This window comes from Urtica dioica, chromosome 5 (assembly GCF_054948205.1).
Source record: "Urtica dioica subsp. dioica isolate 48M chromosome 5, U.dioica_male_clone48M_v1_H2, whole genome shotgun sequence".
Taxonomy (NCBI): domain Eukaryota; kingdom Viridiplantae; phylum Streptophyta; class Magnoliopsida; order Rosales; family Urticaceae; genus Urtica; species Urtica dioica.
In genome coordinates this window covers 43,122,667-43,144,804 of record NC_142760.1, presented here as the reverse complement: position 1 = coordinate 43,144,804, position 22,138 = coordinate 43,122,667, and the positions used below count along the sequence as shown (strand labels likewise).

Below are 22,138 nucleotides of genomic sequence, written 5' to 3'. Positions count from 1 at the left end.
CTATTGCCGTATATTTTATTTTATTTTTTTGGGTGGAACATTGTAGACTAATTTCACAAATAACTCTTGAATACTAATTTTTTTTTAAATATGTCTTAGATAACAAGCTTAGAAAATTATCGAACGTGTGCTTTATTTAATATTGGCAACGGCTATATGAGGTATGGCCACAAATAATTTGGATATTTCTTCGACTGACCACATTATCATCACGTGGGAGCCTTATTTTGTCAACTTTTGATACCTCCAAATGCCAACACTTTTTAATCCACTTTATTATTATTATTATTTTTTTTAGATTCATTTTTAATCCACTTGAAGACACTAAGGCTTCTTTTTTTTTTGGGTGTGTGGGCTCTCGGCAATATAATAATGAATCCTTATGCTAAATTAATATAGTAAATACTCACACCTCATTAATTAACAACTTCCAATGATAGAAGAAGTACAGCCTAAAAGTGCCAATAGCTGTGGAATTCAGTGCCAATAGGACCAATCTACTATTAAGCCCTTGATTTTATAAAAGAAAACAAACCTTGTTTTTTTACTTATTTATTAAGGTTGCTTTCAAGTTTCACTTTCACTTAATTAGCCTCTTATTTGCCAACGTTGGTTCGGTCGCTACATTTCGCAGTCCATTATTATGTACAATCATTTAAAACATAAAACGGTCAGATTTGAATAGTTCCATTTTTTTTTCTTTTTCTGTTTCTTAAATGCAAATCAACTTAGGACTTTGACCTAAAACTTTATAATAAAGTTTCACCGACATCCCTATATTTGTTAATTAAAAAGTAGGAAAATATATATATATATATATATATATATATATATATATATATATATATATATATATTGAAGTTAATAATAATACCGTACGCTCCTTGAACTAGACAAAAGCTAGTCTTCATATTAGAAATAAACGGATTACAAAATTTAATTTATAGATACGAAAATATTTAGTTGGGGAAGTATCTCTTGTACTTAAGCTAATCAAAGCGATTATATGACTTGATTTTTTTTTTTTAATTTAATAGAAAAAGAGAGTATGAAAGCTATTCTCTTAACTTCAGGGGTGTATCTGTTATTTTCACAAAACATAGAGGGTCTTTTTGAAATTTCACGTAACTTACAGACCCTTGAAAAACCACGTCGTTTTCCCACTTCACATAAACATAACCGTTTAAACCCCACTTTCCCAATCCGTTAAAACCCTCTCTCTCTCTCTCTCTTCTCAATCTCCGAATGCTCAATCTTGACTCGCAATCAATCTCCGACCCAATTCCCACCGCCGCCGAAACCGCGAAACCCAGATCTCGGAATCTCCGATGCCTCGCGAGAACCGAAAAAGAAAGCTTCTTGCTTTCTCACTCCTCCTCTTTCTCTCTCTAAACTTCTTATTCTCCTCCGCCCAAAACGTCACCGTCTCATTCCCTTCCTTCTCGCTCCGAAACTTCACTCTCCTCGGCGACTCTCACCTCCGAAGCGACGGCGTTTTGGGCCTCACCCGAGAGACCGGCGTCCCGTCCTCCAGCGCCGGGACCGCCATCTTCGACTCTCCGATCAGACTCCGCGACTCGGACTCGAACTCCACCGCGTCTTTCTCGACGGAGTTTTCCTTCTCCGTCGCGAACGCCAACCCGGAATCTTCCTCCGGCGACGGACTCTCGTTCTTCCTCTCGCCGGAAAATCGGATCCTCGGCAGCCCCGGCGGGTACCTCGGCCTCGTCAACGCCTCTCAGCTCACCAAGAACAAGTTCTTGGCCGTCGAATTCGACACCAAGATGGACCTACACTTCAACGACCCGAGCGACAACCACGTCGGCTTCGACATCGAGTCCCTCGACTCGATCAAGACCGCCGATCCGACCTCCCAAGGGATCGATCTCAAGTCCGGGATCGTCGTCACGGCCTGGATCGAATACGACAGCCCGAACGAAACCCTCTCGGTCTTCCTAAGCTACTCGACCGCGAGGCCGGCCGAGCCGATCCTGACCGTCCACGTGTCGCTCTCCGAGTACCTCAACGACGAGATGTTCGCCGGATTCTCGGGCTCCACCGAGGGAAGCACCGAGCAGCACTTTGTCGAGAATTGGACTTTTCGGACCCGCGGGCTTCCCCGCCCGCCGCGGGTCCCACACAACGTCTCCGACGCCACGGTGGTCGACCCGGCTCCGGCGATCGAGAACGCCCCGGAGAAACCCCGCCGGAGACGGGTCGGGTTGTGGTTGGGGCTGGGAATCGCCGGGCCGGGGCTCTGTTTCGTCGCGCTCCTAGCGTTCGGTTATTTGTCTCTGAGAAAGAACAAGAGGCTCTTCCGGGCCCGGAAGAAGAGCCTCTTGGGGTTTAGCACCCAAGAGATCTTCGCGTCTTCTTCGCCGAGGGAGTTCACTTTCAAGGAGCTGAAATCGGCCACGAGAGGGTTTCACCCGAGCCGGGTCTTGGGCCACGGGGCGTTCGGGACGGTCTACAAGGCCTCGTTCTTCGCCGGAGGGAACGCCACCGAGGCGGCGGTGAAGCGGTCGAGGAGCTCCGGTCGCCGGAGACACGAGGGCGAGAGCGAGTTCTTGTCGGAGCTCTCGATCATAGCTTGCTTGCGCCACAAGAATCTAGTGCAGCTTCGAGGCTGGTGCGTCGAGAAAGACGAGCTCTTGTTGGTCTACGACTTCATGCCCAACGGGAGCCTCGACAAGGTCCTATACAGCCCCGACCCCGCCTCCGTGCTGAGCTGGCACTGCCGCCGAAATATCGCCCTCGGGCTCGCCGCGGCGCTCACTTACCTCCACCGAGAATGCGACCAGAAAGTCATCCACAGGTAAATTAAACATAGTGAAAGAGTTTCTAATCTTAACAAAAGTTACATGATTTAATCTTGGTTAACCATTTTTTTTTTAATTATCTATTATACACTCATTACATGTTAATGTTGCTGATTCATTTAAGAAAATAATTTACATATACTGTTCAACAGGAATTTCACTTAACCAAAACCAACTGAAAAAAAAAAAAATGTTAAAAATAAATTTTCAATCACAGAAAGTCATCCACAGGTAAATAAAGATAATGAACCTTAATAAAAATTATGAGATTAAATCTCGTTGAACCCAATTTTTTTTTTTTCTATCCAATTTATTTTAGACAGCTAAAAACAAGTTATAGGTTAGACTTTTTTTGTAAACCGTTACAGCATCTTTACATGTGAATTTGTTGATTCAAATAAGAAAATAATCTTACATTTTTTTCTCGAATTTTTTTTTTTCTTTCGGATTTGAGCTAAAGTTTGCATCTTTATTTACGGTATAGGGACGTGAAGACCGGGAACGTGCTATTGGACGAGGGTTTCAACCCTCGGCTGAGCGATTTCGGTCTAGCGAAGCTAACGGACCACGACAAGAGCCCCGTTTCGACCCTCACGGCCGGCACTATGGGCTACTTGGCGCCGGAGTACCTCCAATACGGGAAAGCGACCGAAATGACCGACGTTTTCAGCTTCGGGGTCGTGATCCTCGAGGTTGCTTGCGGAAGAAGGCCCATCGAGAAGAGGAGCGCCGAGTCCGACTCCAACGACACGGTCAACTTGGTCGACTGGGTTTGGAACCTCCACTCGAAGGGCGATTTGGTCTCCGCGGCCGACCCGAGGCTCGGGGGCGAGTTCGAGAGGGACGAGATGACGAGGCTTTTGCTCGTCGGCCTCGGCTGCGCTAACCCCGACAGCTCAGCGAGGCCCACGATGAGACGGGCCTTGCAGATTCTGAGCCACGAGGCCGAGCCCGTCCCGGTCCCGCCGAGCAAGCCCACTCTCACCTTCTCTTGTAGCTTGGCTTATAGCTTGAGTGACATTGTTTCGGACCAAGAAGAAGAAGATGATGATAATGATGATGATTCTCAAGATTGAATCTTTTTTTTTTATGGGCATGGTGTGATATATAGTATAGAGTCGTGTATACTAATTTGATGTAGCATATTGAGATAAAGGTAAAAAAGGAGTAATTTTTGTTTTTATATGTATGTTGCTATTGATCATGTATGTATATAATGTGAGGAAGAAAAAAAAAATTAGAGTAAAGAAGGTTACTTCACTAATTAAGTTGAATATTCATGTATTGAAATTGAACTTTTTTTTTTTTTTTTTGGGTCTCTCTGTCTGTTTCTTTCTATGCTTCTTGACACAGTTTGAAAAGAATTGAATTTTATTTTGTGAGGCAAAAGGGATCAATATGATAATTGATTTAAAGGTAAAAGATGCTATCTTTCAAAACTTTGGAAGCTAAACAGTTCTCTGACTAAGTGAGCATAAAATTGTGATTAAACCAATTGAAGTTCAAGACATTAAGGATTTGTTGTCATGAATTTAAAAACATAGTAGCATAAATTATTTTCGAAATTGGTGTTATTCCAATAACACTTATAAAAGTGTCAACGATATATATATATATTTTTTTTGCTAATATATAGACTACATTTATTTTTGGCTATTTTACACGCCTAGCGTAGAAGTTGGCTATTATTAACCCTCCTAAATCTTGATCTTGACATTTTAATCCCCAAAAATTTGGTTCCCAACTCCCTGACCTGAATTCGCAAGATTACGGATATTGAGCTCATCATCAAATTTCTTATTTCAGATAGAAACTTTATTGCCAAAGATTCAAATCGTCTCGAATCATATAATGTGTCCGGATTTTATTTTGTTGTATACATAACAACTCTATGGATTGCTGTGCCACTTGTCGAACTGCGATTCGTGACAATGCGGGTCGAGCCAGTCTCTGGACGAGCCTTTGGCGGTCCCAACGCCGGTTTTTCCACCGACGAGCTCTCGCAGATTCTCGAGCTTGTTCTCTCTCCCGGCCCCGCCGCTCGTCCTCCGATCGGCCTCTTTGAGCTTTTGCTTGAACCGCTGTTTTCGGGTCGAAGAGCTCACCGGCTCTCGAGGCGCCCCGTGCGGTCCCAAGTAGATCTTCTCTTCCACTTTGGCCTGCAAAATCAAGTTGGCAAGCGAGCTCGGGTTTTTAGGACTTTTTTTGCTTTAAGCTTTTGGTCCTCAAAAATAGTTTCTTTGAAAGTAGACTTCGAGCTATTTCACGAATGGTATTTTGCTGCAAAATCAAGTTGGCGAGCGAGCTCAAGTTTTTAGGCTTTTTTCACTTAAGCTTTTGGTCCTCAAAAACATGCTTCTTTTTCTTCTCGTCTTTTTTTTTTTCTTTTTTCCTTTTTTTTTTTTTACCAAAAGTCGTGTCGTGGCTATTTTGCGAATGGTATATTCCTGAAAAATTAAATTGGCGAGCGAGCTTGAGTTTTTAGTCTTTTTTCGCTTAAGCTTTTGATCCAATTAAAAGTGTGTTTCAGAGAGAAATTTGTCTCCGAGCTATTTCGCGAATGGTAATTTGGCTCCTAAATTAATTTTTATGGGCAGAATAGTCCTCAAAGTATCGATTTTGTACCATTTTGGTCATATTCAATATATATATATATATATATATATATATATATATATATATATATATATATATTTTAATGAAATATCACCTAAGAAACTAAATATCTTGTTAATCCTATCAAGACGACTAATTAAACTGTAATATAACTTGCTTAGAGTAAGATTGTGTTTTAATTAACTTTTCCGCAGAGTAATTAAAAGCTCGTAAATACTACAAAAACATTATATTGCTCATCAAACTAATTAATGTCCAAATATAGTTCAGTGACTATTCGCGCTTAAAACGGACAACAGACTGATTTCTTACCTTATTCGGAGAAGGCGGTTTCGAGGGTTCTGTTATCAAAGCATCGAGATCGCCGTTCCGATCCGCCTCTTCTATTCCCAAGCTCGGAATCACAAACCCGTCATTGTCTGAATCAAAAGAACCCCACATCAAATTCATGTCACCGAAATGAGTTGATATTGGATAGAATAACAAGGTCAAAGATTCGGAAACTAAACTACACTAAAGACTCTCATGGAAGAGTCTCTGAAAGGCAGAGAAAGAAAATGAAGATCTTCATGGAACAAATGTATACTCGGACTTCAACATCACAGTCAAATATGTTGATGCATAACTAAGACCTTGAAATCCAAAGTCTATATGATTCAACTTTGAACTCTAACAAAGTCAATATAATCAAGTACCAATTCACACTCAGTAGTCAGTAACAGTCTAAACATAAATCTTTATGAATAAAATGGCTCATCCCAGCATAAAGATCCCAACTTTATTTGTACCAAAAAGAAAAAAAGAAAAAAGAAAAAAAAAAAACCTCAACTCATCAAATTCGAAGAAGAGATATAAGTACTGATAATTAATATAATAATAATAATAAAAAGACAATACCCCACTCATTTTCTGTTTCTTCTTCAACTGGAAGAGAGGATCGCTGTGGAGACGGTGGGTCCATGTGACACTGATGATCATGGAACTCAACGATCCAGGGGCGATGAAAGCCCTGATGATCTCGATCGAACGGCCAAAAATCTCCAATCAACACAAAACCGATGATGGCAAATGAATATGATGTGAGAAATTTCGGAAAAGACGGAGTGATTGGCTGATAGGTGTATAAATACAATCCACATGGACTTCAGAGGAATCAAATCCCCAAATTTGGAAAAGAATCGGAAACCCTAACCCTAGGAATCAAATTTTTTTTTTTTTCTTCTTCCTGTTTTCCGAAATTGCCCTTTTTTGGTTATGTGGTGAAGAACAAACGGTGGCCAAAAAGTTTACTATTTTAATATTATGACGTTATCATCCATGTCATTTCATTTAATTTATCTAAGTTATGCTTTAGTATTTTATATTTATAAAAGAAAAATCTGTTTGACGTGAAAATTATCTTACTAATAAATTCTGAATTGAATTTTGTATTTTATGAGCCTCAAATCTTCACCAATAGATTCGAAACGATGTATATGTGAAATAATAAAGATAATAAAATCCAATAAATATTGTATAAAATTAACTAGTGAAAAAATAGTTTAATAATAGAGGTTTCTTATTGATAAAATCTGAAGACTTGGATTAGAAGAATAATTAAATTTTGTTTGTATGTGAAAAAACTAGATAATGGATGCTCACTTTACATTAGATATAGAGTTTCTCACATAAGGGACACGTTTTCGTTTCAAGTGGTGTGTTTTCTTTCATGTGAAAAACTCTTTTGACGATAGGATGAAAAAAAAAATGGAGACCTAAGATTTACTAATTATTAATATATTAATGGAGTGAATAACTTATTAATTTACTCAATCAATTACATTAGCAAAAACTTTAATTGATTTTACATTAGTTAATATTAGCTAAAATTTTATCCTTTTTTTTTTTATAATAAGGTGGGCAGAACCACGAACGAAATATTAAAAACTCTCAATTAAGTGATGGAGGAATACTGTGGTTACAAAATGTTGTTTAAGACCTTTTGAAGAGGACAAAAAAGCACACTACTTGACCAACGAATGTCCGATTCAACAAAAATAGCATAATGCGCCAAACAATGGCAGCTTTATTACACGAACGGGGAGTAAACATAATCTCAAATGCTACAAAATTAAAAGACAAAACTTTGATGATGTTAAGGATCGTCCCAAGCTCTGTCGCTGGAATGACTCCACGTTGAATCGCGGTCATCACTTCTAACCAAACAGATTGGATAATAATTTGTTCCCACCCAAAACCACATGCAAAAGACGTACTTGCAAGATGGTTGTAGCTTTTGCGAGTGAAGGAGAAAGTCCTAGATTCCTAGCCATAATTTCCGAGCCCACCACAAACACTCCTATGATCTCGGATAATACACCATATACCGAACATTTCTTTCGTAGAGCTGATCGGCGCATCCACCGAGATAGCAACCACCCCTATCGGCGACTTGCCCCTCATTTTTTTTCCATAACTGTAGTGACTAATGAAATTTCTATCCGGCTAGATTGCAATAGAATTTGTAATTCTCTAACCTATATGAACAAGCAAAGAACAACCAACACACACGACACAAGTTTTACCTTGGTTCGATCATAAAAGATCTAGTCCAACACTTCTGAGTCTTTCTTTTCATTCAAAATACAACGATAAACAAGGATTCTCTTAGCCCTTTTTTCACAAACATCTTAGACACACTCATCAAGAATTATTTCCCTTACAATGATTCTTCTCTCAAGTGTTTCCCGTGTTTTTCTGAGCTAATTAACTTACTTGTTACTAACCTCATCTAATGCCTTTATATATTAGGCTTACAATCACGGCTCTACTAGCCATCACAAACAGACTAACTAACTCCTATGCCACAGATGACGTGCCCAAGAAGTTATTTACGCCTTAGTCTTCTAACGGCTACTAACCACACTGATATTAGATCAAATTTCAACAATCACGATGTTATTCTTTTAGTTTCATAACTCCCACACTTGAGCAACAAAAAAATTAAGATTACGTACTTGGGATCGCCATCTGTCAATATTTTTCGTCTTGCAAGGATTGTGCGAATAGTGATACATCATTTACACACAGGCCATCCAAAAAGTTAAACTTTTGAAAGTTTATGTTATCGGTTTGTTTTTTGAACAATTGATTATTCATGTACTTGATTATTCATGTACAAATTTTAGGAAAAGAAAAAAAAACTTAAAAAACTACAATTTCAGAAAAAAATTATCAAGTATATCCTTAAAAAGAGCTATTTGCCTTTTTTTCTCGTTAGAAAAAGGAACAAAAGCATGAAAGTAGAGTAGGTGCTTAGGTTATAGTGATTAAGGTCATTTGTATATGATGATTACATCATAAGCACGAGCTAATGATTATCCCTAGTCATTTTTTTTCCCAAAAAGCAACCTACTACTTTGTCAAAAACAAAATACCTTTTTAGAGCCAAATTACCACACAAAGTAGTCCTTAGAGGAAAAACAAAAGGCATGTTTTATGTGCCATTGTATTTATTATAACACATGATATCATGACTCCTTTGGTTTTGCAATTAAACCAAACCATATACTTTGAATCTGACCTTCTCACATTTTATATATATATATATATATATATATATATATATATATATATATATATATATATATATCTCCGGCAAATCCAAAGTGAAGAGTCTCTTCAAGGAAATGGGCTTTCATAAATGTACCATCTTTATGTATAGAAGAAGCAAAATAATATGAATCAAGAAGAATATTATTATTGATGTCTTGTTAGTTACACACATTTATGCAGGTGATAGCAGACAATGCACAATGGGTCATAATGATATGTACTGAGCTCTTCTTTTTCATTTTCTTTATGTTTTTCTTTATTCGGTTTTGCTGACAAATTGCAGGGTGGCAATAATATATGTGTCAAAACAAGTTTTGGTTAATTACAAAAAATAATGCAAGAGAAAGAAAGAGGGAAAACATAAACATTGGGTTGGTCGTAAGACTTAATTTATATGTGTTTTGGGAGCAGTAAATTACTTATTCATTAGTATAACTAGGCTTTGGATTTCTTTGGTATACGGGGACTTTTGTTTTAGACTGTTAATTAAAGTGCCACGTGGGATTTGCACATGGAATTTGGCAATTCCAAGGCTTTATGAGGTTTGTTAAAAAAAAAAAAAAAAAAACTAATAATAAGAATGACCTCTGCTTTTCTCAAGAGCAAATATAGCATGCAGATAAGAACAAGGTGTTTGGTGGGTGGTGCTATAATTAAGAAATTGAATATATAAAAAAAAAAAAAAAATATAGTCATTTGGCATCTATGAGATGAGACATATGAGTCATGAGAGAAGATACTATATGTCAAATATATATTATTTTAAGTCAAGATTAGGTAGAGCAGAGGAAAACTTTCTCTCTTTGGCAAATTGACATCACAAACACACACATATATATATATATACTCTGCCTCTATCTCCTATCTTCTTCTTCATATATTCACTCACTCCACTCATTTTTACACACATATAAGATATCTCTCATATTCTATTCATAGTGAGAAGGTAAAGTTAGAAGATATAGAAGGCTAGTGAGCTAGTCTTTTCCCTTTTTTTTTTTTTTTTTTTTCAATTTGCTACAACAAAAAGGTTTCTTTAAGCACACCTATTCTCTCCATCCCTTTTTCCTATCTTTGCTTCTAATACTCTCAATATCTCTCATCTTTCCCTTTTCCAAGCTCTTTGTGTTTTGTGAAATCATTTTTATTCCCAACACCATGGGAAAAACACCAAAGACCTTGTTACTAGGGCTAGTAATTCTCGTTTTCCCTTTCTTATGTCATCCATGTTATTATAATTCTTTAGGAATATTTGTTTCATTTACAATCATGATTCTATCAACTCTTTTTTCCCTTCTCAAACTCACAAAGAGGAAGCCAATAATATTTAACACCCTCATTACTTCGGATGAAAAAGAAAATCATCCTCTCTCATCAAGCCAAAGAATGATTATTAACCCTAAAGAAAACGACCATGCAAAGCAAGGCAAAGAAGATCACCATGATCTTGAAGAGAGTGAAGTGCTTGAGCTCGAAGATTTCCCATCGGAAAGTGAAGCCTCCGAATATGATGATGCTTTTGAGCTCAAATGGAACACGTCATCATCATCCGCAAATGATGACGTGGCTCACAAGGTTCCGATCTATGCCTCGTACTTCTCCGAAGAAGATGAAGATGGAGATGAAGATTACGATGAAGATAATCTGATTGAGATTAGTCTCCCGGGAAGCGAATCTGAAGCCGAAGATTATTCCATGTTGGACCAGAAAGGATTGTTGTTCATGGAGGTTTTGGGAGAAATGAACAATGAGATCAACGAGGAAGATAATCTTATTGAGATTGATATCTCAGTGGGGTCCATAAAGTGTCCAAGGTTTGACATCGAGACATGAGTAAAAGAAGAAGAAGAAAAAATGTTGGTTATTAGGTTTGTCATTAAATCTTGAGATTTTTTGTTACAAGTTATACCATTTTAATCGATAAATTCCATTATAATGTGTTTTTAGTTTACGAGCTTAGTGTCAAAAAACTTGTTTTTATGTGTATTTTTAATTTTACGACAAAAATATCATTTAAACTAATAAAACATATTCTTTATTACTCTAAATGTCGAACAATTGTCCACCCAAAATTTATCCATAAAAACATTATTTTTCAGAAATATCTTGCTTATATATGATCATCAAGAACACTGGTTTATCAAGTTTTACAACAAAGTTTCGGGGTCTTTCTTTTGAAATTTTTCGAAGATTTTTCTCATGGTAAGTTGAAAAAACTCATAAGAAAAAGTTATCGGGACTTTAAGGCTTTAGCTAAAGGCCGACATGGACGAAGTTCAAGGTATGCCATTTTTATTGCTATTAATTGACTTTAGAAGCCACCATAGAAGAAAAACTGACTCTATTTGTTTATCCATTAATATTGATTTTTTTTTTTTAATATGAGAATTAGTATCGCTTTTTAAAACAAGAATTATAGATGGTACTCATATAAATTGCATAAATCAGAGAACATGCTAGGATGCTCCGAAAATAGATCCAGCACTGAGCCCAAGTCAAATAGGTCCGAGGGTTCATGAAAGTAAATGAACGACTCGTTCATAAGTCAACAACGAGCTCTATCAAATATAATTTCGAAGAGAAGAGAAGATGGTAAGTCAAAGACTAGTCAAAACAAGTTAACATGTGTACATGATTAAAATTTGAAGCAAAACGCTCACCTCGACGATTATGTCGAGCACACGAGGAATAACCACCCACTACACATGTTTTGGGAGCGGTTACTTGATAACAATCAAGGACGTAAGACTGATCACCACACGTACTCGATCTAAGACGTCTATAAATAGAAGATGAGCTATATTTACGTCTCCATGTTCATAGGTTACAAAGATATTTGGACCGGAGCTTCGATGCACTAGCTGGACTCTTAGAAAAATTGGGTCCAACAAAAGATGGATTGCAATTCAGAGTCGTTTAGGAGCCATGGCATGGTCTGTTTAAGAAGAACCAAATAAAACTCGTAAATATTCGACACCAAAATCAGATTTTGGTACTTCTCATACCCTAAAAAAGCTAATTTGGAGCATGGAGAGCCTATGACGTCACCATCGACAAATTCCTTGCCTTGAGACCTTTCGTGTCTTACAAGAAACGCTTTTATGGCTCTTCCCGAGGATGGCTGGCCGATGTCAACGCGGATTAGTCAATGACGACACTTCGGAATCCGTTCTCTAGTGATGTTTCTTATGTTCATCTTCCGCCCATATTTCCTCCCGACCCTGAAGATATCGACCCTGATCTTCTTTACAAAGTCTCTATCGATGAATATCACGATTAACACGTCTATAAAGTCTTGATCATTGCCGATCCTCTGGAAAATTCGGACGCATATTTCGTGATCGTCAGCTTTTGGGACATGTTCGAAATGGCGTTCGTCAGAGTCGTGCCCAAGGATGCGATGCCACCCTCTTGGACTCTAATACCCGATTTCATGTTCACCCACGACATCATGCATTATTGGAATCGAGTCTACTCTGTAAACCTCGATTTTACCTCGAAAACCCCTACGATTCAGCGCCAAAATTGATGACATCATACGATAATTTGCGGAGTAGCATGCGCACAAGATACATCGTGGAGTCAACCGACGGAAAGATTTACCTCGTGAAAAGCACGTTCGGATTCTAAGTATTTAAAATGAATCTCGATACAGGCAAACGCAAAGTGGTGAGGAGTATAAAAGACGACGCCATATTTTTTGGTGACAATTCTTCGGTTTTTGTTAGAGCTTCTAGTTCTATGCGATGCCAAGAGAACTCGATTTATTTCAGTATGAGTCCGATTGACAGTGATATAGGCATGTATCATATTCCGACTATATAGTTCGTGTATAACCGTGCTCTAAACGTGGGTCTACTCCGACAAATGACTAGAAACCGTCCGATTTGGGTCGTGCCCACGTTTAATTTGTACTGAGAATATTGAATTGTAATTATTCTTGTTTTCATTGTTTTTAATATTATGACTGGGATTATTGCCTAACAATATGCCTAAACACTACCATTCATTCTCTTGTAAAAGCCCAAAAAAAAATGATAAATTAAGGGGCTGTTTGGTAACGTTTTTATTTTTTGTTTTTTGTTTTTAAAAATGAAAAAGTGACCTTAAGAAAAAAAAAAAAACGTGTTTGGTAAAGTCATTTTTGTTTTTTGTTTTTAAAAATAGGGGAGAGAATAAAACAAAAACTGGAGAATAAAAAAAACTTGTTTTCAAAATTTTTAAAAACAAAAACTCTCGAGATTCTTCTTTTCGAACGCCGATCTCCTCCGCCGATCTCCTCGACGCCGACGCCGCATCTTCTCCGCCGATCTCCTCGACGCCGACGCCGTCTCCGCCGCCGTCCGAGGCTGCCGAGGCGTCTTCCACGTGGCGTCCCCCTGCACGCTCAAAGCCCCGCGGGACCCGCAGGCCGAGCTGCTCTCGCCGGCGGTCGACGGCACCGTCAACGTCCTGCGCGCCGCCAGAGACTACTGCAAATCTCGTTTCTTTTCTTTTCTTTTTCTTTATGTTTAGAAATCTTATCCGCAAAAAAAAAAAAAAAAAAAAAAAAAAAAACAAACAAACAAACAATTATCATTATTTTACGAGAAAATTTGTTATTAAATAATTTCACATTAATTTGTTGCTTAACAGATAAATGAATTATTTAGCCTTATTTAGTAATCTTATTTCTAAATTACTGTATGTTTATAACTCATTCCCAGAATTATTAGCTTATGCTATAGCTCTCTAAAAAAAAAAAAACAACAAAAAAAGACCTTAATTTTTAATTTTTTTTTGTATTTTATACTTTAAATAATAACAAATTTACCCCATGATTTTTGTTATACTTTAAAAGCAGACAAACCAAACATGTTTTTTTATTTTTTATTTAAAAAAATAAAAATGTGATTACCAAACATGTTTTTGTTTTTTCGTTTTAAAAACAGAAAACAAAAACGCAATTACCAAACATGTTTTCATTTTTTAAAAATTAGAAAACAAAACAAAACAAAATTTGTATTTTGAAAAACAAAAAACAAAAATGTTACCAAACAGCCCTAAGGTAACTAATCATGTGTGATAAATTTATATGGAAATGGAACAACCTGTATGGAAAAAGTGTCATCTCAATCTAAAGTCAAAACAGACAAAGCAAAACATTAAATCGAGATCTGATCAAAACCTAGAAACACATTCTATTTGTTTTACAGTCAGTCTGAGAATTCCACTGTTCTTCAAGACTCTTGCCCTTTCATTGGCAAAACTCGAAAACCATTTCATCACATACCTTTTTTTGGCAGCGATAAGAAAAACAAATACGTATAAATGGTAGTTAATTAGCAAACAAAAACAAATCAAGTGAACTTCATTTTTAATATCTCTGCTATGTATCTAAGAAAACAGTGCTGACCCGAATTATAACTTTTTATTCCAATCCCTGCCATATCGGATTTTTATTTTTTCTGTTTATCAAGTTTCCATTATGCCAATCTCAACCAAAATCATAACAAAAAAAGAATAACATAATGAATTCCTTGTGCATTTCTTAGTTCAGCCAAGATCAAGCAACCAAATTTCAGAATTTCTAACACGCACACGCACACACACACACACACACACACACACACACACACACACACACATATATATATATATATATAGCTGATAGTAGACAAATGTAATTCTATAACAAGAGCAACGGTTGAGCAAAATTTTTTATCAAGAACAGGACTTTTCGGTAACTTCTAATATCAATCCGATCTCAAGAACCTTTCTTAAAAAACTTGCTGAGCAATAGATATAACAATCCATGAATTTTCAACTTTAACTGAGCCAAAAAGAATATACACAAACATGACTTGGTATACGATTTATCACAATCCATCAATAAAATGTAACTCTACAGTAAACCTTATGGTTGGCCAAAAAATTATCTGACGTGGAAAATAAAGTGGTCACAATTAGCCAAAGGTTTTGAATCAATGTTGAGATTTTTCATAGGAAGCTTGTCATCTAAGACATTAGTGAGTGAGAAGAGTAAGAGAGATTTCGAACCTCAAGTTTGGTTCCGTAGTGAAATTTCTGCCACGGAGCAATCGATCCCAACCATTTCTCCGACGTCGCTTAATGCTACGTCGGATTTTAGAGCTATGTAACTCAACATGAAATTAGTTCATCAGAAAAACTCTCATTTTCATTATCGAGTTTCTTGATTGCGGAGTTTGTAATTCCTTCATTGCTCCAACGTACGACAGAATCGCCGTGAACGCCGATGAAAGAACGATTCGCCGATGAAATGCTTCGTCGCAAGATTTTTTAGATTTTTAGATTTTTCTTTTTTCCTTCTTCTTCCTCGTAATCATGTAAAAGGACAATTCGAGCAAAAAAAAACGTAAAAGTTTTTGAGAAATAAAATCAATGAGCCGATTCTCCATGTGTTACGAACAAAAATATAGGGCATGTTTGGTTGTTCACTCATACTGTTTTTGTTTTCATATAGTTGTAGTCTAAAATTTTTTTGCAGTTGTTTTCAAATAGCTGTTTGGTAAGGATTTCAGTTTTTTTTTTCTTTATTCAATTTTTTGTATTATAGTGTAATAATTCACATAAGAATTAGGCGTCAAGATATATACTAATTGAAAGTCTTTGCTGCGAATATAATGGTCGTACCTTTAGTTATAATGATTGTTCACAAGTTCATCGGAAAACACTGTTTGTCTTTGTAGTCAATACAACAAATATCAAATTTTGATAGTTAATGTTGACTAAAAATAGTGAAAACTTATGTGCTCGACGAGAGGATCACGACCAATTAATAGTTTGTAAAATAGAGTTTCGATTGTTTAAAGTTTGCCATAATTGTAAAACTTAAGTTTCCAGGGAACGAAAACAAATTCGATAATCAAAAGTGAGGAAAATGAAATGATGTTGTTAGAAGAGAATGAGATGTCAAGATGAGATATTAAAAAAAAAAAGGAAAAAAAGTTGAAAAAATTGAGTAGAAAAATTAGAAAACACCTAAAAACTGTTTTATGATTTTCTTCATTAAAACAGAAAACAGTTTGAATTTTTTTTAGTTCTATTCTGAGAATCATAAAACAAACAGTGAATTCAGTTTTTTCATAAAACTGTTCAAATTAGAAAAGTCAAAAACAGTTTTAAAGTTAAGAAACAAACAAGCCTTTTAAGAATAATTACACTAATTTTTATCGGAAAATTCTCATTAGCAAAACGATCAATGTTGTGTCAATTTAACGCTACGATTATAAAGCCACAAGGGATAAAATTCTTTGCTAAGATAAACACACTGATTATGTCATTTTTTCGCCCTAATTACATATAGGATGTTGCTAATTTTCACTCAAAATGGTTAATGCTTGTAAGTTCTCTTCGTCAAGGACGTCAATTGTATGGTTAATTACATATACGATGTTGTTAATGTTTGAAATTACAGTTAAAATGCTGAAGATCTAAATAATGTATTGCACAAAATTGTGAATAAAAAAAGAAAGACAATCCTAAAATCTTTAAAAAAAATAAAAATAAAATAAATAAATAAAAAACCTTGCATTTTGGGCTTTTACCCGCCCAAAAGGCCCAAAACATAGACTACACTTCTTCAATTTCTGCCTTTGTTTAAAGTCCGGAATCTGAAGAAAGCTATCAAATCTCAGCCGTACATTACTTAAAGTACTGTCACGGATGTGATCTCAGCCGTTGGTTGACTTCCAAGTCCTTCCCACACAAACTTATGACTCTATTGTCCGACGTGGCATTTAACTGTATTTTAAATCCGGGTTTCAAGTCCGCGCTATATAGACAGTAGATACACATTTTATTATTATTTATTTTATGTTAAATCCAAAAAATTAATCAGAGAGAGAGAGAGAAAAATAAACACACTGAGACAGTGTAAGAAGTCGAAGACTTTCGAATCTCTGTATTTTCCCGAGTGAAGAAAAAACTTCGACGATTTCGAATCTCCGTGAGCTCGTGTAATTTATTTTCTGTTCTCCAGATCGTTCGTTTTAATTCCAAGGTTTGATTTCATTTCTGTTTTTTTTTATTGTTGTTAATTTTCTGTGGTGACTTCTTAAAATTCGGGGTTTGAGCTTAGGGTTTTGATATGAATTGTCTAGAGAAGCGTGTGAATTGTTTTGGTTGTGGTTTTACTTTGTTAAGTTTTGATTTTATCTATTTAATTGTTTTCAGGCGTGTTTGATTTCCTGGGAAATGTTGGAATTGAAGAGAATCTTCTAACTTCAGAGTTAACAAAACTACATTATAGAGATCTCGGTAAGTTTTTTCGTGGCTAAAGATAGTTAATTGTTTATAAATTTTCTCTGTTGTCTGAAAATTTAATTGTGTCGCTAGAATCATTTTGTCGTGTTGTTATAAGACGAATATAATCGGAATGAATTGGTGATATGTTTCAGAGAAATTTGCTTGGTTTATTAAGGATTTTGGAAAATCTCAGCTTCGTGTAGCTTTGACATGTCTGTTCAAAGTTTCAGACTTTATTTAGAGTTGCTTGGGATTTCCCTCCTGTAAATTGTTTGCCTTTTAATTAGGGTTTTTTTTTTTTTTTTTTTTTTTATCCTCCATCCTCGTCAATTTCTCCAAATTCTCTTTAGAGTAATTAAACATTTTTAGGTGCTATTAGACTATTCAGTAGAACCTCAAATATTTTTTTTTTAGTTGGGCCAGTTTGGTCATACATGTATTGCAATAAATTGTCATTGTTATTGAAGAGTAATTGAACTTCGTGCTTTTCTTCACCATTTCTTATCAATGTTCTGTTTATCTTCTTATTTGCGGTTCTTTTGATTTGATTAGCACTATCAGCTGAGGGAAAGAAGATTTTGATACATATATTCATTAAAATGGGAGAGAAGGACGAAGTGGTTGAAGGAACCGTAGCCGTGGAAAATGGGACCGAGCTACAGGATAATAAAACCAGCGAAGACGTGGCCGAGAAAAAAGTAGAGAAAAACGATGCTCCGAAGGAAACAGAAGAAGATAAGAAGAACGATGACGTAGAAGAGGAAGCTGAGAAAATGGAGGGGAAAGAAGTCGAGGACGAAAAGGACAAAGAAGCTGACAATGGCCATCAGAAAGAGGAAGCGAAAGAAGAAGAAGATGATAAAAAGGAAGAAGTGAAAGAAGAAGAAGAGGAAATGAAAGAAGAAGCGGATGAGAAGATCAATGGATCGAAGGAGAAAGAAGAGAAGAAAGATGAAAAGGCCGAAGAAGATACGGAGGATGAAAAAGTGGAGAAGAAGCCAGTGAAAGGGAAGCGTGTCCAGAGAACTAAAGAGAGAAAGAAAGAACCCGAAGAGAAAAAAGAGCTTGAACCGAGGACTCCCGCGATCGATCGCCCGGTGCGGGAGCGCAAATCAGTTGAGAGGCTAGTTGCGTCGATCGACAAAGAATCTGTCAAGGAATTCCAGATTCCAAAGGTTTTATTTTACTTTCGTAGTAACTTAAGTTACCCGATGTCGAAATGCCATTTTGGCTTTACTTATAGCATATACTTTCGCAATTTCAGGGCCGTGGAACAACACTGAAAGATATACCAAACGGTATGTGTCTTTGTTTCATTCCTCTTTGTAACATTGTTTATATGTCTTTTAGGGTAAATGAGGAGTAAATCAGTAAACTATGTGCCCCCTCATTTTCTTCTTTGTGCATTTAAGTTCATCATTTTTTTTTGTATATTTATTTATGAATCTGGATTATGGATAATTTCTACTGTTGAAATTTTCTTGTATTAAATTTACAAGAAAAGTTGAAACAGGGCTTGGGATTGATTTCCATGTTTGTTTCCTTTGGCAGTGGCCTTTAAATTATCGAGGAGGAGAACAGATGATACCTTCAAAATACTTCATACAATCCTCTTTGGAGGTCGAAGAGGAAAGGTATTTTCTTTTCTTTTATTCGTTCTTGCTGAGAATTATATGTAAATCAGTGTATAAAGAGCTCAAGAACTATTTGATTTAGATGCCGGTTGGATTCGAAGCATTCCCACCAAGAACTGTATTTCTCAATCCCCCCCTTTTTTTTTTTTGTCATTTTGCAGGCATTTCAGATCAAGAGCAATATATCCCGGTTCTCTGGGTTTGTATGGAATGAAAACGAGGTTAGAAAATGACAATGTTGTTCTTGTTGTATACTGTGTTGAGATTTTCTTTTCTTTTTTACGATCAAGTCATTAGCCAGAAGTCGGTTTGCTTATCGAGGCTTCTTATGCAAACGCATATATTTGGTTTTGCAGGAGAAGCAAAAGAACAAAGTTAAAGAAAAATTTGATAAGTGCCACAAAGACAAATTGATTGAATTCTGTGATGTGCTCGACATCCAAATTTCCAGGGGTCACGCTCGAAAGGTTTGTCATGTAGTTGATATTCTGATACTTGTCTGCAACAATGATCTCCTCTATGGAAGTACAGTTCAGATATACAATAAAATTTTGGTTCTATTTTGATGAAGAGTATGATTGTGATTTAATTACGTAAAAAAAATGACTGTGCAGGAAGATATTGTTGCAAAGTTGATTGACTTTCTAGAGGCTCCTTATGCTACAACCGAGGTTCTGCTTTCGGAAAAAGAGAAGGTTTGCAAACACAATTAAAAAAAAAAGTTCATTGGAGTACAAAACACAAATAAGTATTTGTGAAATGTATCAGATATTTCCTTTCTGAATGTCATCCAAAGATGTTTCCTTTTTTTGTTTCTCAGTCAAGCAAAGGGCAAAAGCGTAAGAGAACGTCCAAAGGTAGTTCGTCAGCATCCGGAGGCACTACTAGAAAACGTTCAGTGAAGGTGTCTTTCCTTATCTGATAAACAACAAAAGATTAGTTTTTTATTCTATTTTTTAAACCTTACCATGATTCGATTTTTAAACAGCATTAGTGCAATTTTATCGTATCATTATGTAAATTTTGTCACATGCAATATATACCCTTTGTAGAAACTTGGTCAGACTCGGTTGCTTACTCTTTCTTTTTCTCTCTTAAAAAATAAATAAATAAATAAAAAATCTTTTGTTGAACTACCTGTTTGTTACTTGATATCTTCATCATTTCTGCTTCATCTATGTAGACTTTATAGATGATATCTAATTTATTCTTTTAAATACCTAGAATCGGAGAAAGACCGATGATGCTTTAAAAGAGGAGAAAAAGAATGCGACTGATACGGAAGATGATGAGTCGGAAGATGAGGAGAAAGAAGAAGAGGAAGAAGTAGAAGAAGAACAAGAACAAGAACATGAAGATAAAGAGGAAGAGGAAGAAGATGAAGAAAAGGAGGAGGAAAATGACAATGGTGTTCCAGAAAAATCCGATGACGAGATGCCTGATAAATCTGAAAGCGAGGAGAAAAATGAATCGGAAGAAGAGTCCGAAGAAGAGGTGAAAAAAAGGAAGAAAAAATCGAAAACGAGTTCTGGAAAGAAGGAACCGGCCGTAAAAGCTAAAAGAAAGATAATCGAGGTTTCGCCGAAATCTAGCCCACCTCCCAAGAGAGCACCAAAGGTATCGGGATCAAAACGTTCCAAAATCGAATACGACAACGATATCGAAACAAGTCCAAAAGTATTCTCTAGAAAGAAGGCTAGCGTGAAGAAGGAGAGTGAAAAGAAAGCACCCGAGAAGAAGAAGACAAGCGAAAGAGTGTCGAAGGCTCGGACTCCTTCAAAGCCAGCCTCGAGGGAGAAATCTGGTAATGGGATCGTATTTGCACCCGTATCGGTGAAAAAGTCAACGTCAGAAAGTAGATACGAACTTTTTTGCATTATCTTGTAGTTTTTTACCGAGTTAGCTTTGGATGTTTACAGCGAAAAGGGTTGCGAAAGGGAAGGATAGGAGCGACAAAAACGATAAACCGCAGCCAACAGACGACAAGCTTAGAGAAGCAATATGTGACATTCTCAAAGAAGTTGACTTTAACACGGTAACGGTTTCAATGTCCCCTTATATTTCCCATTGTATTTGCTAATTCTTGTCTTGAATTCGCCATGGTTATGCAAGCGATGCTAATACAACCCCTTTTCATTTGGTTTTGGTTTTGGTTTTCAAAATAAAAACCAACCATATTACACACCCAAAATGTTCCTTATTATCATCTTTCTCCGACATTTTGCAGGCTACTTTCACCGACATTTTGAAACAACTTGGTATATACTCTCTCTCTCTCTCTCTCATCTAATTTTTTTTTACCAGTTTTGTCAAGTGTGTGGTCATTGAAGGCCTAGATTTATATAGTGGTATTGCTAAAGTTGTGTGAGGAATTACGAATTTCAGCTCAGCAATTTGAGACGGATTTGATGCCGAGAAAATCGTCCATCAAGGTTATGATTCAGAAAGAGCTCACCAAACTGGCCGCCGAGGCCGATGACGAGGCTGATGATGAGGACAAGGAAAAGGACGAGGAAGCCGAAGCCAAGCAAGAGATCGAAGCTTGAGAAACACAGAAAAGCCCCACTATTTTAACCGTGTGTCTATTTTATCTCCTAAGGTTTTTTTGTGGAAGCAATGTAGTAGAGAGCCCTGTACCCAAAATCTTTTGGTATGTAATGTTTTTTTTGTGAATTTGTCTTTTAAAAAAAAAAACAAATATCAGGATTTGTAGTTTTTCTCCATGTAACAGTATTATGTCTTGTAACTGTTGTTGTAGGAGTTTTCTGTCTTTATAGATCTAACCCTTTTGTGGATGAATAATGAATGAGCTACCAGATCAGAAAACATACATTTATCTCTCTCTCTCATTTAGAAAGTTTTTTATTTATTTATTTATTTATTTTGCTCAAGAGTTTTTATTTTCTTTAGAGGCATGAGCTTCTTGGTTGTAACCTTTGGCTCCTAAGTTATCTCAACAACTTTCAGGGGTAATTTATTATTATTCTTGGCTTATAAGTAAGGAATCCAAGGAGAGCAATCAAACCATGTCAATATATATAATTTGCTTATATTTATTTAGATGAAAATCTCGTGGGGTACGTATTGTTCTGTATATAGAATAGATTGCATGTATTGCATGATAACGAGTTAGAGAACTGAATCAAATTTGATGTCTTATGTAATATTCATGCTTTAAAGAAGAAGAAAAATGTAATAAACATGAGT

General features: G+C 36.4%; 4 protein-coding genes across 7 annotated transcripts; 3 read left to right on the top strand and 1 right to left on the bottom strand.

The window, feature by feature from the left end:
* Nucleotides 1–1,220: 1,220 nt before the first annotated feature.
* LOC149398784 (Concanavalin A-like lectin protein kinase family protein) lies at nucleotides 1,221–4,084 on the top strand. The gene is made up of 2 exons (XM_089616064.1): nucleotides 1,221–2,815; nucleotides 3,304–4,084. Exons 1-2 carry the CDS (start codon nucleotides 1,329–1,331, stop codon nucleotides 3,893–3,895), a joined length of 2,079 nt encoding a protein of 692 aa, XP_089472190.1. The 5' UTR covers nucleotides 1,221–1,328; the 3' UTR covers nucleotides 3,896–4,084.
* Nucleotides 4,085–4,595: 511 nt separating this feature from the next.
* Nucleotides 4,596–6,693, bottom strand: LOC149398783 (Na-translocating NADH-quinone reductase subunit A). Its single transcript, XM_089614678.1, has 3 exons — nucleotides 6,333–6,693; nucleotides 5,748–5,854; nucleotides 4,596–4,978 (listed from the first exon to the last, which is right to left on the bottom strand). Exons 1-3 carry the CDS (start codon nucleotides 6,394–6,396, stop codon nucleotides 4,709–4,711), a joined length of 441 nt encoding a protein of 146 aa, XP_089470804.1. The 5' UTR covers nucleotides 6,397–6,693; the 3' UTR covers nucleotides 4,596–4,708.
* Nucleotides 6,694–10,044: 3,351 nt separating this feature from the next.
* On the top strand, nucleotides 10,045–10,971 carry LOC149398782 (uncharacterized). The gene has a single exon (XM_089615545.1). The coding sequence runs from the start codon at nucleotides 10,188–10,190 to the stop codon at nucleotides 10,860–10,862; it is 675 nt and encodes a 224-aa protein (XP_089471671.1). The 5' UTR covers nucleotides 10,045–10,187; the 3' UTR covers nucleotides 10,863–10,971.
* Nucleotides 10,972–16,863: 5,892 nt separating this feature from the next.
* LOC149398781 (DEK domain-containing chromatin associated protein) lies at nucleotides 16,864–21,767 on the top strand. 4 transcript variants are annotated; one of them, XM_089614767.1, is made up of 13 exons: nucleotides 16,864–17,008; nucleotides 17,226–17,309; nucleotides 17,859–18,472; nucleotides 18,562–18,595; nucleotides 18,849–18,931; nucleotides 19,093–19,152; nucleotides 19,288–19,398; nucleotides 19,546–19,626; nucleotides 19,752–19,835; nucleotides 20,156–20,735; nucleotides 20,851–20,966; nucleotides 21,159–21,189; nucleotides 21,317–21,767. In XM_089614767.1, exons 3-13 carry the CDS (start codon nucleotides 17,897–17,899, stop codon nucleotides 21,475–21,477), a joined length of 1,917 nt encoding a protein of 638 aa, XP_089470893.1. In that variant the 5' UTR covers nucleotides 16,864–17,008; nucleotides 17,226–17,309; nucleotides 17,859–17,896; the 3' UTR covers nucleotides 21,478–21,767. The 4 variants fall into 4 exon arrangements, with proteins under 4 accessions (XP_089470893.1, XP_089470891.1, XP_089470892.1 ...); XM_089614765.1 differs by having other exon boundaries at nucleotides 17,850–18,472; XM_089614766.1 differs by having other exon boundaries at nucleotides 16,870–17,052.
* Nucleotides 21,768–22,138: the final 371 nt, after the last annotated feature.